We start from the raw sequence: 18750 nt of genomic DNA on the forward strand, positions 1-18750 counted from the left end.
TAGATGATGAAGATTCTATAGACTAAGAGTCCAACCTGAATTGCATTGGAAAGAAATAATTCAGTCTAACAACTAGGAAAGCTAATGTAAACTAATTGAGGCAGACGAACTCTTTCATTGAGCTTCTAATGAACTCCATGCCAATGTTGCCCCAACCTGAAACCAAAGTAAGCACCCTTGTAAAGCAAAGCTACTCACGGCAATAAGCTGATAGGAGTTGTTCATCATAGCAATCAGCATGTTCAGCAGCACTACCAGGGAGATGACGTTGTATGTTCCAAACATGGTAGCTCCTACAAACTCGGTGAATTCGTGTCTGGCTTTCACATTGGTGACATATAGATTTAAAAGGCCAAATACAGACCAGAAGAGTGACTGAAGAGTCTCAAAGAGCCTAAAAGAGATCAAAGAGCAGGTTAGTTAATTCTTTAAGAAGAGCAAGAAAAGAGAGAGAAAATCTAAGGTGATCTGCTTAACGAAGGGGCTGCCAGATTTGTGACAGATAAACTGGTGATCTCACACATTTTGGGCTCTTCCCTAACACAGACTGACCATCCATGTCCATTTGTTTGTTTGTTTCCACTTCTATGTCTTATGCTTTGCTTTTCTACCTGAAATACCATTCCCTCTTCTCAGTCTACGCATAGCCTAAAAATTTTCAAGGCTTATTTCAAGAGCTACTTCCTCTACCAAATTTTCTCTTTTGTCTTCAGACCATGTTGTTGTTGTTGTTGTTTTTTTTTTTTTTTTTTTTTTTTTTTTACCATTCTAATTATGCAGAGGCAATACATGCAGTGGTTAAGACTATGGTGCTTGAGGCCAGGTGTGGTGGCTCACACTTGTAATCCCAGCAATTTGGGAGGCCGAGGCGGGCGGATCACAAGGTCAAGAGATCGAGACCATCCTGGCTAATATGGTGAAACCCTGTCTCTACTAAAAATACAAAAAATTAGCCGGGCATGGTGGCGGGCACCTGTAGTCCCAGCTACTCGGGAGGCTGAGGCAGGAGAATGGTGCTTGATTTAGATTGCACTGGGTTAGGATCTCACTTCTGGCATTTGCTGGCTCAGTGAACATGAGAACAAATTACCATTTCTGATACTTCTTTTGTGGCTCTCACAGGACCCAGATAACTCTAAACTGCATGGAGGAGCTTGAGGATTCTCAAATTAACACTTTATACAGATAATTGTTAATGATACATTAACCAACTATTATTGAGGCTTTTATTATTGAGAACTCAACTATTATCGAGAACTTATAAGCATGTTAGGTACTTTTACATACATACATTATCATTATAATCCTTGTAAAATTTTATCGTTACTGATGACGAAACAGAGATTCAGAGATTGAATGACTTGCCCAAGGATACCTTACTAGTAAGTTTTGAGACAGATCTCAAATCTAGGTCTGTCTGCCCTTCCAAAACCACTATATTGATGGCTTCTCAAATTATTATTTCCTCTCTTAGTCTTCACATCCAAACATGTAACTGCAATGATATGCTTTTGGTGTCTAGGGTTTCTTTTGCTTTATATTCAGAAATCTGAATACAGCAATAAAATGCAGCCAGTTCGTGGGTGGCAGAGATTAGCCATTGCCCAAGCCTATGGAAGCCATGCAGAACATAAGAAATGCTACTTTAAGAATGGATGCATTTTTCAGTGTGCTCGAAATGTGTTGTTCTTAATGAGCACAATGTATTTTGAGAGTCTTACGGATTTGTTCTTCGGTTCATTTTAGAGGTGGGTGAGAGGTGCTTTAAGGAGTCCCTCTGTTTGAAAGTGCTCTGCCCCCCAATCTTTACACAGCTGCCTTCTTATCATCAAGGTCTCAGCTCAAATGTCACTTCTTCAGAGAGGCTTTTCTTGGTTGCTCTACCTAATGTAGCTCCATCAGTTATTCTCTATCCTATTGTCTTGTTTAATTTTCTTTGTACACTTGAAGCTTCATAAAATTATATTAGGTAATTTTTGGTTTAATTGGTTATTTTCCATCACTCTCTACTAGAATGTAAGCTCTATGGAGGCAGAGACATAGCTACTAGGTAGCTGGCACATAATAGGCACTAAATGACATTTATTGAAGAAATGAATGAATACATGTAAACTATTACTATTACTGTTATCATTAGATTAAAGTAGAGAAGATTCCAATCCCATTGACAATTTTGCAGTCAGTAGGCTGCACAACAAGGGCTAGTTTATTTTGTTTAAGGCTGTGCTCTGCACTGGCCTGACTCTCAAGGCCCTTTTCAGGGCTGCCTGGGCAATGTGCACAAGGCCCTTCTCAACTTGCTAAGTGGCTCTTCTCTGATTATCATAGATAAATTCCATGATCTTTTCAGCATCACGCTGCTGGAGAGCTAGCCTAAAAGGAATAAATTTGCTTTTTGTTTGATGAAAGTAAATGCCAGCTGGTGAAGCATTTGAGAATCAATGGTAAGATGAGAGTCTGGAGTTCAGGGGCCAGGGCACAAGAACCAGACAATATGGCAAGTCAGACCTATCACAGGATCTAAATTTTCAGGAGACTTTACCAGTCAGGGCCAGGCAATACAATGCATCACAGAACCAGGCAGAGGGTTGAAAAATGAGGAAGACATGGGGCTAAGTAATCTGGCCCCTGCTAGGAGGGCACAGTCAAAACCTGATGATGTCTATTAGATACCAGAAATCAGGCAGGCAGGAGGCCAGCAGTAAATAGCACAAGCAGCTAGCACAGCTGCTAGGTAACAGAAGCCAGGGCAGATTGTAGTTCAGAATTTTAAAGAGCAGCTGCAGTGAGTAGGAATGTCATTCTGAGGAACCAGAGTCCCTGGAAGCTGAATGACCTTGAACACAGAATGCATTCAGTAAGTGTTTGTTGATTTCCTGACAGACAATAAGGCCACAAACTAGGGCAAATGTGTAATCAATATGTTGGTAGAGCCTTACTTAATTAGTTGCTTCTCCTAAATAGATGTTACCTTCACCTCTACCCCTACAACAATTAAAATTGCAATGGCTTATGCTTGAGGATAGGGTTTATTGCTAGTTGTTCCACTGACAGATACAAACGTTCCCTAAAAGTAAAAGTCTGAGCATTTAATATCTTCCCTCAGCCAGGCATGGTGGCTCATGCCTATAATCCCAGAGCTTTGGGAGGCAATATTGGAAGGATTACTTGAACCCACGAGTTTGAGACCAGCCTGAGCAACATAACAAAGCCCCGTTATCAAAAAAAAAAAAAAAAGCCAGGTATGGTGGCATGTGCCTGTAGTCTCAGCTACGTGGGAGGCTGAGGTGGGAGGATTGCTTGAGCCCAGGAATTTGAGGCTGCGGTGAGCTATGATCAAGCCACTGCACTCCAACCTGGGTGACAGGGCTAGACCCTGTTTCTCTCTACATATGAGTAAATAAATAAATAATAAGCAAACAATGAATGCATGCATGCATAAATAAATAAATCTGCCTTCAACTGTGCTGATATTCTAGTCAGGGAAACCTTATAGATAAAATTGCACAAGAGGGGAAAATGGGGAGGGATAGGAAAGATCATTTCCTCCGTTTTGGTGGTTGGTAGTGAGAATGTCCTCAACATGTTTCTCAAAATATTACAGTGTGGTCTGGTCATCAGGAGAAGCTGGCCTGCTGAAAAGCATGCCCAGGTAAAATGAGGGACTAGCATGTGAGGTGGAAAAGAATATTCTGGTGAGACATCTGCTGGAGGTTCTGTGGCTTCTAGACTCAGTTTAATACACAGGGAAAGGGCCACCACTGGTGGTGGTGGGGGTGTACTACTTGGTGCTGGGTCTGTAATAAAGTCATCATAGGGATGGAAAGACTTGTTGACAAACCATGGAATCTTAATAACAAAGGACTATCTTTTCAATTTTAAAGAGGGAGTATTTTAGAAAAAAGCAACTAGTCCATTTTTATTTAGCAGAGAGTAAACAAACATATGGAACTTGCTAGCTCAAGAAGAGGCATAGACTGAAGATACAAAGATTCAAGAAAATGATATTAAATGCACAGAAGACAAATCCACAACAGGTGGTTAAGGGAGAACTTGCACATGTTGGGAGCCATCCACAAATAGATCACAAAGCTAGGAGGGGTAAAGTAGAATAGAGATGAGAACTCAGTCCTCTGAACATTTGCCGAAAGTCTCATCTTTGAGATGAGGAATTACCCTTTCAAAAAGTAGAAGGAGTATGGAGAGGATTTACTCCTCTAGACCTAATTCAGACCAACAAAGAAGAACTAGAGGATGAACTAGAAGTTAAAGGCTTGTTGGGAGAAAGAAGGGACATCATCCTATATTTCCCAAGTTGTATGTTGATAGCCTAAATGGAGCAAAAGCTGTAATCCTAACACAGCTGACCCTTTGGTATCACCCTTACCCATTCCACAGTTCCCTAGACCTGCTATTTCTCATTCCACTATGCCTTTGACAAGCTCCTGTCTCTGGACAGAATACCCTCACCCTGCCCCAACCTCTAGCTTCTAGCTTCTAGCTTCTTTCCTTTCTCCTTTTCTGTCTAATTCTTGTTTGACCTTTGAGGCTCAGTTGAAGCCCCACCTCCTCTAGAAGCCTGCCCCAACTCCTTTCCTACAAGGCTGGGTTAGATGCTCCTCTTTTTTGCTCCCATAGCACCCAAGCCTTGTTCCATAAATGCACAAATCACACTGTAGAGGCAATAGAGGAGAGTGCCTAAGAGAGAACTTTAGACCCCGCCATTTATTAAATAACGTTGGGAAAGTTACATAGCCTCTTTCAACTTCAAGTTTTCCTCATCTCAAAAATGATTCTTGGTAAGATAAATAGTAATTGCTAACATTTATTGTGCTCTTACTATATGCCAAGCATTGTGCTACGTGCTTTGCATATACAGTTGTCCCTCGATATCTGCAAAGGATTGGTTCCAGGACCTCCTACAGATACCCAAATCCATGGATGCTCAAGTTCCTTATATAAAATGGCATAGTGTTTATGTATAACGTAAGCACATATCCTCCCATATACTTTTTCACTTTGATTGTTTATTTTTATTTATTTATTTATTTATTTTTAGAGAAAAGATCTCACTCTGTCGTCCAGGCTGGAGTGTGGTGGCACAATTATTGCTTGCTGCAGTTTTGAACTCCTGGGCTCAAGTGACCCTCCTGCCTCAGTCTCCTGAGTAGGTAGGACTACAGGCATGCACCGCCACACCCAGCTAATTATTCAAAATGTGGTGGCTCATGCCTGCAATCCCAGAACTTTGGGAGGCCGAGTTGGGCGGATCACGAGGTCAGGAGATCGAGACCATCCTGGCTAATACGGTGAAACCCCATCTCTACTAAAAATACAAAAAATTAGCCAGGCGTGGTGGCGGGCGCCTGTAGTCCCAGCTACTCGGGAGGTTGAGGCAGGAGAATGGTGTGAACCCAGGAGGTGGAGCTTGCAGTGAGCGGAGATTGTGCCACTGCACTGCAGCCTGAGTGACAGAGCGAGACTCCATCTCAAACAAAAACAAAAACAAAAGCAAAAACAAAAGAACAATTTTTGGAGAGACAGGCATCTTGCTATACTGCCCACACTGGTCTTGAACTCCTAGCCTCAAGTGATCTTCCTGCTTCAGCCTCCCAAAGTGTTGGAATTACAGGCATGAACCACCATGCCTGGCCCATTCCATATGCTTTATATCATCTCTAGATTACTTATGATAGCTAATACAATGTGAATGCCATGTAAGTGGTTGCTATATTGTATTATTTAGAGAATAATGACAAGAAAAAAAGTCTGTACCTATTCAGTACAGATGCAACCATTCATTTTTTAAAAAATATTTTTGATCCACGGACGGTTGAATCCATGGATGCAAAAGACATAGATATGAAGGGCTGACTATATTATATTTGGCTATACATCTATAAAGTAGCGACTATTGTTCTTCTATTTTTCAGATGAGATACTGAGGCACAGTGATCACACAGGCAGGAAGTATCAGAGGTAGAGTTTGTACCCAGCTCTTTTGACTCTGAAGCCCACACACATAACTGTATCACCTCGTCTCACACAACTGCATTGTACTCTAGTTTCCCTATCTGTAAAATGGGTAATAACAACACTGTCTACCTGATAGCATGGTAGTGAGGATTACATGAGTTAATTCATGAAAAGCTGATTTGTAATAGTGCCTGTTCCTAGCACTCAGTAAATATTGATTATTTCATTATTATTATTAAACCTTCCACCTTGTTATTTTACATTCCTTTGTCTTTATAGATTATTATCCATTTGAATATCTAATTGTACACAGTTGCAATCATAGTTTATACAATCTCTGGTGTTTGTTTGTTCTTGAGACACAGTCTCCATGCGATGCCCAGGCTGGAGTGCAATGGCACAATCTCGGCTCACTGCAATCTCCGCCTCCCCGGTTCAAGTGATTCTCCTGCCCCAGCCTCCCAAGTAGCTGGGATTACAGGTGCCCACCACCACACCTGGCTGATTTTTGTATTTTTAGTAGAGACGGGGTTTCCTCATGTTGGCCAGGCTGGCCTCGAACTCCTGACCTCAAGTGATCTGCCTGGTTCAGCCTCCCAAAGTGCTGAGATTACAGGCGTGAGCCACAGCGCCCAACCCAATTTCTGTGATTTTTAAAAAATTACACATTTTGGGTTTAGAAACTTTTTTATGTATATACAGGGTCTTCATGTGTATCATTTTAATAGCTGCCCAATATTCCACCCAGAGAATACCAAGCCTGCCTGACAGTTTTTTCAACGCTTTGGATGGAAATCGATGGCATGCTTCTTAGATCTTCAGATGACACAAGACTAGAGGGAAAGCTAATAAACTGGATGACAGGATAAAGATTCAGAAAGACTTCAACACCTTGGAGCAAGGGGCTGGAACTAATAAGATGAAATATATAGGGATCAATGTAGAGCTTTTCTCTCGCGCCAAGTGCCCAAGTACAGGATGAGAGAGGTAGGAGAAAGGCCAAGGGTTTTTGCTGAAAGCAAGCTCAAAGTGGATCAGTAGAGTGACAGAGTTGGTCAGATACTTTAGTCATCCTGGGGGGTAGAGTGGGCAGAAGCAGAAGTAGATTATCTATAATTAAAGACAAGATTACTCTTAGGCCCATGTATGTTGTTGCAAATGGCTTGCACATAAAACTGGTGAAATCTGAATGAGGCCACTGGATTTTATCAGTGTTGATTTCCTGGTTGTGATAATGTACTACAGCTATGCAAGATGTTATGCCTGTGAAAAATGGGTGGAGGATTTACAGATTTCTCTCTCTATTATTTCTTCCAATTACAATGTAACTACAATTATCTCCAAATAAAAAGCTTAAAAAGATAGGATTGCTTTTGGACGTCATCTTTGTCTTTTCACTCAATTGTTCAGTAGCCATGTTGAGCACCTTTATATCTTAGGCCCCTCTATGGCAGATGCAAAGCTTACTAAGATGGGAGTCTCAGTCTGGTGGGAGAGAGAGGCACAGATGTCTGAAATGCAACAGTTTATGTAACATAATGGAGATGTGTTTAGAATGCCATGGGAAACATGCATTCTAGAAGAAGCCTGCAGCTGAGAGTGGGGTTAGAATGGATAAGAAAGGCTTTAGAGCAGGTAGCCCTTTGGCAGCAGTTGGAAAGATGGGTATGAGTTTGCCAGGCTGGCTAGGTGAGGATGGGTATTCCATTCAGAGGTAATGGCATGTGATGTACAAAGGTCTGAAGGGCTGAGACACTTTCCTATAGTTGGAGAACAGCAAAATGTTGACAAAGGAGGGGAGCAGTAAAAGACTGGAGAGGCAAGAGTCAGATTGCCAAGGCCCTGTGTGTTATGGTAAACAGGCAAGATGTTATGGAGAAGATTCAGGTATTCTGGCAGGCATGAAGCCAGTGGGGGCCAGGATGCAACAGGTATTTAGAAAGAAACTTCCGCATAGCAAGTGGGAGATTGTTTGGAGAGAAGACCAGATTGGAGGCAGACAGACCAGTCAAGAGTCTGTTGCCACAGTCCTTGGGAGAAATGATTTAGGCCTGAACCAAGACAGTGGGATGAGTGTGTGTGTGTGTGTGTGTGTGTGTGTGTGTGTGTGTGTGAGAGAGAGAGAGAGAGAGAGAGAGGTATTCAAGGGATACTTCAGAAGTAGAACTGATAAGGCTGAGTGACACACTTGATGATGTGTTTCATGAGGGAAGGTGTAAGAGTCCCAGATGACTCCTAGGATTCCGGTTAGTGGCATTTAATGAGATGAGGAATTAAAGGGGATATAGGTTGGAAGTGAAGATACGGAGATAAGGAATAAGGAATTTAGTTGTGGACATCCTGTATTTGAGGGGTCTGTGAAACAGCCAGGTGTATTCAGGCGGCATCAGGAGATGAGGGCTGGATCAAGTTAGCTTCTTTTTCTCTCACAAGTCCTTTGTCTTCAGAATGATAATGTCTTTCTAATTGTTTCTTTTGACAGCAGATGAAGGCCACGTACTCCCAGTATGCAATACCAAACTCAAACCCCCAGCAGTACTGTCATGTGGTTGTCAGCAAGGACAATGAGTTTCCCTTAAATTGTATGCCTAAGGAGAAAAGATTGTTTGTTCTTTTTTCTTTCTTTCTTTCTTTCTTTTTTGAGATGGAGTTTTGCTCTTGTTACCCAGATTGGAGTGGAGTGCAATGGTGTGATCTTGGCTCACTGCAACCTCTGCCTCCCAGGTTCAAGCGATTCTCCTGCCTCAGCCTCCCGAGTAGCTGGGATTACAGGCATGTGCCACCAAACCCGGCTAATTTTGTATTTTTAGTAGAAACAAGGTTTCTCCATTGTTGGCCAGGCTGGTCTTGAACTCCCGACCTCAGGTGATCTGCCCGCCTTGGCCTCCCAAAGTGCTGGGATTATAGGTGTGAGTCACCGCGACTGGCCTGTTTTTTTCTTTATGTGGAAGAAAAGCAATGGCATCTCTGGAGAATCAGAAGGAAAAGGATAACAATAAGCAGGTACCAAACTTTCCACCAGATACATAAACTATCCCCTTCTCTAAAAGCAGAATCTAACTCCCTGGCTGAGTAACGTGTATTTTAACAGGTATGATAAATGCCTGAGGCCGGGTGCGGTGGCTCAGACCTGTCATCCCAGCACTTTGGGAGGCTGAGACGGGTGGATCACCTGAGGTCAGGAGTTCGAGACCAGCCTGGGCAACATGGCAAAACTCCATCTCTACTAAAAATATAAAAATTAGCCAGGCATGGTGGTGGGCACCTGTAATCCCAGCTACTCAGGAGGCTGAGGCACAAGAATCCGTTGAACCTGGGAGAGAGAGGTTGCAGTGAGCTGGGATCACGCCACTGTACTCCAGTCTGGGTGACAGAGCAAGACTCCATCTCAACAAATGAATGAATGAATGAATGAATCCCTGAGTTGAGGCATTTAAAAGAAAACATAAATATGAGTCAGCCTTCTATGGAGGAAAAAAATCAACTGATAGAGGGAAAGTTGAAGTAACATTACTGCTGATTTGGCCCCACCATGACAATGCTTCTTCACATCTGATACCCCGAGATCTAATTTTGTGTATGACAGGTGCCCATTCTTTTCAATTGTCCCTGCTAGGCAAGTGATAGGAGCAAAATGTCAGTTGGCAACAGGGGTGTTAATAATCATTACAAACTTGCAAGGAGGTATTTCATAAATTTCCTCAGCAGAGTACACATGAAAGCATAATTGGCAGGGACCTGGCCTCCTGAAAGTCACCTCTCATTCATGTATTTAATTCTGTTGAACACTTTGATGGGAACAAATGCAGTCTCCTGGTGCTCAGGCCACTACACAATTGCTTTTTATGTTGAAAAGGTTGCTGTGAGTTCTGTCTCTAGAGTAATGCAGGAGAGGAAGCCATTCTTAGTCAAGAGGTACTAGCGAGCTGATAAGCTGCTGTTATACACTCCTGGTTGGCTTAACCAAAATAGCACTATCTCTTTGTCAACTCCTTCTCCTTGCACATTAATCTGGTTTCCACACCCAAGATTTAGCCCTGAGTTTCGGGAAGAGAGACAAGAAGCATGGCCTAGTGCAGGAGGTTTAATCATAGATTCCATTCTCTTGTCTATTAACATGCCACTGAGCTGTGGTTTGTGTGAGTCCATTTTAGGAAATGCTGCTAGAGACAAATAACAATAATCAGCTAGATAGCACTGTTTTGTTTTGTTTATTTTTCTCTATCACTGCAACAGTCCTTTTTTTCTCTGGCCTTTGTTATGGAGCACATTTCTAGAATGTCCAAGTCCACTGAACTGTGTTGGTTTATGGCGTCATAAGGAAAAAATTGTATCTTAGTTTAATGACTAAGAATCTTGTATGACCTTGGGGTCATTGCTATGAATACCAGTGATGAGTCGCACTCTCCCGAAGTAGGGATGGAGATGGAAAAGATGCAGGACACTGAATTCAGGGTCAGCCCAGGACAGCTCCTAACAGCCTGACATGTACTTATTTGTTTTCTCTTGTCTAGTTCCCCTAGCATTGATTTATCAGAAAGTAAAAGCCGTTCTGAAGGCTTGAAGGTCCCCCGAAAAGTAGGTCTTGACAGTACTAAGCAAAGGCACAGAAGTTCCATGTGTTCAGAGGCAGTGGACTCATGGACAGAATCATGAGTTATCTCTTGTGTCCTGAGACATTTCCAATTAGTGCTGAGTGACCCTTGGCCCACCTGAAACCTTAAATTAATGTAACAGGAGAGTGGATGCTAGTCCTACTTTCAGCCTGTCCCCTCTCGAGATTACACCCACGAATGGGGGTGCATTAAGATATGTTTGCATCCTTCCTTGATTCACAATAGTAAAGTTAGCTTTGGTAGCCACTCGTTCAGAGGAATAGCTTTGCTGTTTCATTACCTTGGTGCCACATTTTGAGTGAGGAATTATCTACCTCACTCCAATTAATTCTTTTAAAAATATGTAATGCTACCAACATAGTTCAGAACCAACTCTTTAGATGACTTCCTGGAATCCCATGTATGTGCTTGTTTCTTTCCTACCTCACCTAACTTCACTTCATCTCCTAGTACCCTGTAGTAAGAGAAGAACATTCCTCCACCTCTGACCCTTTGAGTGGATCCACAGTGAGCACTGCCTTCACAGTCAAGTGGCAGTGATGAAGCCGTAGGCTGAAAACAGGACAAAAATGGAGAAGGCGGAAAAAATGGCAAAAAAAAAAAAAAAAAAAAAAAAAAAGGAAAGGGGATTGTCTTACGTGGAGAAGGCATTGTTCTGTTTCTCACATCGGATCCCCTTGCAGTTGTTGGGCTCATCGATAGCTCTGGTTTCATAATAGAAGTAAAGCTGGTTCAGTCCATTGGCAAAAGCTAGTAGTACCAGGCAGTAGATAAAGAGGAATTTGAGGATATCAAGCAGCATGCGTCCCAAAGAGATCTGCAGAGGTCCTAAGTGGGAGTTGGCTGTGAACAGGGATATGAGACGCAGCGAACTTAAAATGTTGGATATTGCGAAGAGTGCTTCTGCAATCAGAGTCGGGTGCCACATTTCCCATTCCTCCCTTGGACGAGAACCATTATACTGAAAGAAACAACAAGTGCACAAGATGAGGGATACAGTGAGCATTTATAAAACTTTCCCTTTTTTCCTTGCTTCCATACCCAAACAAAGCCACCAAAATATGCATCAAGCATTCATTATGCAACAGGCCCCATGCATGACACTATTTGTCTTTCTTGCCCCACCCAATTAACATGTGCTGCTAACAACTCTCTTCCTCCCACTCCCATCCACGTATATACCTGGGATGTACACATAGAAGAATAAATTTTAGATCATTCATCTGCAGCAACCACATGTGGCTTATCAACAGACATTTTCTAACTGTGGGTTTACCAGATTGTTGGGGAGTGTCACTGAAACAGAGGCACTAGTATGCCCAAGATAGTGGGGAAAAATCACCCTGCTTCCTAAAGATTTCAAATCAAATGTACTTCCTCAATCCCTCACTGGGCTCTGAGCACCATGGACAACGTGCTGTTACTGAAAGACAAGGGGTAGACGCAGCCTTCTCGGTATTCAGTGTTCATTCTCACTCCCTTGCTGACTGCAGTTTGGGGCTGATGGAGGATCCTTAGGGAGCCATTCACTGGAGCTTTCTGCTGAATTTTTAGCAGGCTGTAATGTATTCTACACTACTGCAAATGGCATGTCAACCTTTCAGGTAATGAATTTAGTACTGCCCCACACAGTGGTGTATGGATGTATTTTACAGTTCATTTGACAACCCTGTAAGTTAGAATGTTCCTTTAGCACACATGAAGAACCAGGGGCTTGAAGGAGGGGAAGAACCAGTATTAATTGGGTTGGTGACCCATCCCAGGTTTCCAGCCCCCAGCATATTAGGAGTAGCCTTGTAGAAAGATGACTTCATTGTGAGATCTGAGCTCCAATTTGGGCATTGTCACTTAAAACTGCCTGTGTCTTTTAATTTCACCACAAAATGAGGATAATGCCTCCTACCCACTGCACATGTTTGTGATTCTGTATCCATATGCAAAAGTCTGTGTACTCCATAAGTGGAGATGTTATGGAAATACAAGGAATTACTTATTACCTTCCCAGGACAGAAGTAGATTTTGCCTGGAATTTAATTTGAAGCATATTGCCTTGAGCTCACATTTAAATATCACAATTTCTCAGGACTAAATGTAAACAACTTTCCTGAGAAAATGTTGCACTGGGGGCCAAATTATATTGTTAGCATTTCTAAAATGTGCTTCAGTTCCAACAACTGAGGAAACTGGTGCGGTTAAAATCACTTGTGTATATCCAATATTCTTCTCTGTCAGAGGAGCTTGGAGAAACTGTGCCATATTTGTGCTTCTGCTTTGGATAGACTTTTAGGCGGCCAATCAGTTTTATGTACTCTTGGCCAAATCTTATATTTCTACATTTTTACTCCCCCAACAAACATGCACTGCATTACTGTGAGGGGTAGGAATGGTTATGCCTGTGTTACAAATGGAGGAATTCCAGATAGGCAGAGTGACTTGCTAAAGATCACACAGCAAGTCGGTGGCAGAGCCATCAGGAAGTTATCCACGGGTCTCCAGACACTCAGTCTAGCACTATTTCTATTAAATGTTACTTACATGATAGTTGATATCACAGCACAGATGATAGATCAGCCTTTAAAGGTTTGAGGTATATGTGAAAGTCTCTTTGCTGATAACAAAACAGACCTATGTTTTAAAACTAGAAATCATCAACTGGAACATGTATAGCTCATAATTTGAGGTTTCCTCTCTCCTCACCCAGAACTGTAACCTCAGGGATGTCTGTTGCCCATAGGATGGTGAATCTGAATTTGTGGAACACTGAGAAGTGTAAAACGTGATTCACATGGCAAATCTATACTTTGAACATAGATACTTTGCACCTTTGGAGAAAGATATAGCATGTATGTGCAGGGGATAAACATGGAGCTCATCTAGCATAGAGGTTGGCAAACTTTCTGTCAAGAACCAGATAGTACATATTTTTGGCTTTGTGGGCTCTGTGGTTCCCATCACAACTACCCAATGCTTCCTTTGTGATCCTAAAGGAGCCCTAGACAATATACAACCACAAGGACACGGCAGAAGGCCAGGTTTGGACCACAGACCATAGTTTGCTGACCCCTGATTTAACACAGTGGTTTTAAACTGTGTTCCTTAGAGCCTGGGGGTTCAATGGAGGCATCTCATAGCTACTGTGGGAGCCAAAGTGGAGTCTTAGAAGAGTCACTCTTCAAGCCAAACTCAGTCCTTTGGGCTTTTTATATATTGGATTACTGTGTGAGTTTTTGCTTAAAGATGTGCTACCATGGGAAAAAAAATTTTAAAAGGTTGAGCACCACTGATCTGGTTTAATCTACTGCTTATTTATCAGAGGCAGAATCTACAGCTCAGAAAGGTAGAGGGATTGCCTATGATAACCCTGCTCATGAGTATCAGATTGGGAATTAAATTCAGATCTCCTGACTCTTGAGTTAGTTGTTGTTGGAGGCAAGTGATTTTTCTTACATCCTTTGAAATGGAATGCAGTTAGAAAATTGGCCTCCTTGCCTTTCAAAAGATGTAAATTGCATTTTATAAACCCTAAAGCAAAATATGAAGAGGAACAGCCTAATGTGGGGACTCAATAGTAATAAGAATTTGAGGGGGGTGTTATTATGTCTTTAGCTAAGCACTGACTGAAGGAAAGGCCATAACTCAGTGGGTAGCATAGTCCAGATTTACTCGGCACACATGGAAGCGAGGCAGTCATGGAATAGATCTAGGTGGTACTATCCTAGAGAAGCAAAGAATGGTTATACTCCATTTGTAGAATCATCTGGGGGCAATGAGGGTCAGTCTTATATATATTTGTTCCTTTTGAGTACTTTGGTGTGTGCCTTTTGGTACTTGCTTTAGATCATGTGAAGTGGAATAGATATTGTTGACTAATTTTTGCACTCTAATAAAATAAAGGATCTTTAAAAACAGCTCATTCCTTGGTGCTTCTGTACTGCTTCAGTACAATGGTGATTGAAAACATTTCAAGGAGCCTATGGAGCAGTTCTTATGGCTTTGCCTCATAGAAGTTGGCTCAGCCTGCTTGGGGAAGGTCATCCAGCCAGGACTTCTGTGGATGGGTAGATCTGATTATCCCCATTTATAAATTCTCATTACAAATCCAAATTTTGCATGTGGCCTGTCTTGCTTTATAAATTCTTTTTTGGGAAGGACTCCAACTTCTTGGCAAAGATCTCCTTTGAATAAAGTGTTTGCCAGTTAAGGGGCATTTACCCAGCTTAATAGAGCAGATTTATCCTTATACTTTGTGATGGAGAAGTATCTAACTCTTTGGAAGCCTCTCCAGTAAAGTCGGACAGGTTATGTGATTAGCTAATGGTGAGAATCTACAGATACATTTTTCATATCCCGAAATGTTAATCCTTTTCTTCATCATTTATTCTAAGCTTTCCTGTTTAAACAAAACCCACCAATTTCTAGATTGATAATTTAAGGTCCCTCCAGTGTATAAATACCATTTCCAAAGGAAGAACTTTTCCCTTTACTTTACAGTGTTACTTAGTCAGCAGAGTGCCAGAATGACATGGATTTCACCCAGGCACATTAACTAGGGATTCAAACATTTTCCTCACCAGCTTTTTCTCTTAAGGAAGTTGTAAGTATGTGTTAAACGATCACCACATGTATAGGGCCTACTCTTGGGCTCCTTTCAAAAATGTTTCATGACTGCATTCAATATGCATGCTCTACATAACTCCCAAGGTCTTAAAATTTATGCAATATGCATATTAGGGATACAAAAATAAACTAAGTTGTTGGAGATTTGGGGGACAGCCATATTTCCATTCTAAAAGTCCTTAATGTAGAATTTAGTGCCAAAAAGCATGACTGACTATACAATCTTGGAGACTGAATTGTCAGCCTTTTCTCATGGAGAAGTTTAACTCAGGCTACAAGGAGGACAGCAATCCCATTATTTAATAAGCACCAGACCTGAACTCAGAGCCTCTGATTACCCAAAGTAAGATGTCAAACATGAAGCTATTTTCAGGATAATTCGAGCTGAATGTTGTGTGGGAAAAGCATTAAGGTGGTGTGTGTGTGTGTGTGCATTATCTGAATTGGTAGAGAAGCACAGGTTGGGTGATACTAAAAATGCTGGATGTATAACTGCTCGAGTGATTATTCTGGTGGTGGAAGTGATGAGAAAGGAAGGGGCTATTAAAAGTCTGTGCCACCTGTAGTCAAGTTTCTGGGATTCCGCTACTTGTCATTATATGAAGAACAGTTGAGATAAATGGGAATGTTTAGCTTTGAGAAGAGACAACTCAGAGGGTTATGGAGAGATGACATCATATCAGAAGCACTGTTAGGAAGAAACAGTCTTGTTTTGTATGACCCCACAGGGAGGAAGAATTACTAATGATTGTGTCACAGAGAGAATAATATTAGACATATATAAAGTAGCCATTTTTAATGAAGTGACAAGGATTAAGAGAAGCTTTTGGAGATAGTGAATTCAGTGAATTTTCTGCCCTGGCCCCATGCAAGCATCATTGGGCCATTATGTTGGCAAGGATATCGTAGAGAGCATTTAAACACCGAAAGCTGAAGACTCTTTTACCCTGAAAGTCTCAGAAGCTAATGATTCATTTGCAAATTGTTCCATTTTCTACTTTCTTTGCTTAGGTGGACACTGCTTACAAACCACTGAAAGAATGTCTGTTTATATGGTAATTTCCCACATGGATTGAGCCATCATCATCATCACTTTTTCTCAAAACTCTTTATGCTCTCGGTGCAAAAGTTTAATGTAGCCAAAATCGCTGTGTAGGAAAAATGGCAGACATTCCAATTTACCTTGACATAGGCCACAATCTTCAAGGAAATAGTTGCCAGGTAGAGGGAGTTCATTGCGAAATCCATCAAGTTCCACCAGTCATGGATGTATTCAGTAAATCCACCATCCCACATTTCCTTAATCTCACCCCAAATGAAACCTGAATAATGGAGGAAAACAGTTTATTTCTACATAGGGTCAGCCCTGGTCATCATATAAGGATCCCTCCCTCCAAGTGAATAAGGATGAAATTAAGGAATGAACTGGGGTCTCAGTGGAGTGAAGCCTTGAGAGACAATAATCACTTGCTTTCCTACTCCACCTCCCAGTTTTGAACTTGCCAAACCTGGTAGGCTTTTCCTGAAAATGCCCATATGTTATACTTTTCTGGGTACTACTCTTAGCATTTTTACTATAGTTACTGGAATGCTGTTGCAATTTTGGGTGCCTGATTCTGCTTCCTTTCCATTTTGGAATCGGAATCATTTCATCAATAAATTAATTAGATCAGTATTATCCCATAGTCCTTAGTTTCCACTGGGTTCAGGAAAGAAAACTTCTCAATGTGTTTTGAGGTGAGCAAGCTGATCATGGATCAAATTACCAGATGTTGGGGCTAAAGCTAGGCAATGGGGCCCAAAATAATTTATACCTCATTTTTTTTCCTTTTTTCTCTCATCATGTAGAAGTTTTGTAAAATTTTACCTGATGACATGGATGTTTCTTCAGCCTTGGAATAAAGTAAATAGTAAAAGGTGTGGCTGTGGTCTAGGGCCACACTTTTTCAGACTTTAAAGTACATGTGAATTACCTGAGGATCATGTTAAAATTCAGATCCCGGGTGGCACCTGAGGTTCTTTGTGTCAAATAATCTCCCAGGTGGTACTGATATTGCTGGTTTGGGGACCACAGTTTGAGTAGCAAGGACTTAGAAGATCATTCATTCCATTGTTTTTTTTCTTCTCTAGCGTCTTAGCACTTTTGTTCTCTGTTACTTGTTATCACTTCTAATTCCTCATCTGCCTTCCCATTGTAAGGGAATAAAATTTTTACACAAGTATTATAGCCCTAAATGGTCTATGGCCTCTTGAGAATGCTTCTCTCCCTCATATGAGTCACTCAGTTGGTGCCATCCTTGTCTCCTAGCCCATCTCAAATCATAACTTAGTTTTACCTCCTCAAGGATGAGGACTACCACCCTGGAGCACAGAGTCACAGCACAGTACGTGTTGGAGAGTCCAGTGCAATCTAATTATGCCTGGAGACTACTGGTAGGGCTGCTTTTACCATGATGTGTGTGAATTTCCCAGGTTTCCCCCTTGGTTGTGAAGTCAGTGTCCAAATAGAATGTAGACCCTGAACAATAACTGGGTCGTGTGGAGTAGCCATGAGAAATGAGCAGATTCATGTGCTCCTTGGTTATGGGAAAAGGTGCTTTGAATAGACTGATCAGCACTTGCTCTGCTTACCTTACTTGAGGCCTGTCCTGACTGATACTTGGCTTTGTCTCCAGACTAACTGACAGACAGCTTCTCTGTCCTTGAAGATATTAGGTTAGCAAAAGCAAGCCCTAGGTGTACTGCCAATCTCACCATGGACCAGACAATATTGAGTGACCAGCGCCTGGGACAGAAGGAACTACATTTCTGAGACTCCCAACAAAGAACTACCACACTGCATGGGGGTGGGGTGGGGGTGCCCTAGTTCACAGCTAGTCTGACTGCCTGTTCTAGTAGTTTATTTAAACAGGACCATCAGGCAGTCTGGCCATAGCTCCTGGTCCCTTTGACTTACCTAGAACCCAAGGCAATATCATCCATTCCACGACAGTTGGGGGAGGCCCCTGTACATGAAGGTCTGTCCTGACAATGTGCTGAGAAGCCAGGAGAAGCATAAAGAGGAAGGTCAAATAGGATGCTGTGTGGCAGATAAACTTGATAAAGGGTTTCTTGATGAACAGCCCAAGGTTGCTCCTGGGTGAGATCAGGTAGGCTATAGACAGCATGGGAAACAGGAACCCAATGGTCATGCAGGTTAGAAGCTTGACTACCCAGTGTTTCCGCCGCCATCCAGGGAAGCCGTCATACCACAGGGTGGCAAGCAACTGTTGGCAGTTGGGCTGAGCAACAAACTGGGAAAAGAAGAAAACAAGTTAGGCATCTGGAATGTCCAGGAGAAAATCTACCGTCATAATACCTTTCCTAGTTTACAGTCAGCTCTGGCAAGGGATTGTATGGCCAATCCCCAGAAGAGGCCTGTTTTCTAGGTGCCTGTGAATGCATATAACCCCAGAGATGGCTCTTCACGTCAAACTGTGAAACTAGATTTTCCTTACTGTTCATTATTTTTTAATATATTAAAACAAAATCACTCTGTCTG

General features: G+C 41.9%; 1 protein-coding gene across 1 annotated transcript in view; it reads right to left on the reverse strand.

The window, feature by feature from the left end:
* The window catches only part of TRPC5 (transient receptor potential cation channel subfamily C member 5), a 307326-nt gene that overhangs the window by 71551 nt on the left and 217025 nt on the right, over positions 1-18750 (reverse strand). Inside the window, exons 4-7 of the mRNA XM_055268235.2 lie at positions 18166-18502; positions 16392-16531; positions 11231-11553; positions 199-394 (exon numbers count right to left, since the gene is read on the reverse strand). Of these exons, the coding sequence (XP_055124210.1) occupies positions 199-394; positions 11231-11553; positions 16392-16531; positions 18166-18502 (996 nt within the window). The remainder of the gene's footprint in view (positions 1-198; positions 395-11230; positions 11554-16391; positions 16532-18165; positions 18503-18750) is intronic.

Source organism: Symphalangus syndactylus, chromosome X (assembly GCF_028878055.3).
Source record: "Symphalangus syndactylus isolate Jambi chromosome X, NHGRI_mSymSyn1-v2.1_pri, whole genome shotgun sequence".
NCBI classification, from domain to species: Eukaryota; Metazoa; Chordata; class Mammalia; order Primates; family Hylobatidae; genus Symphalangus; species Symphalangus syndactylus.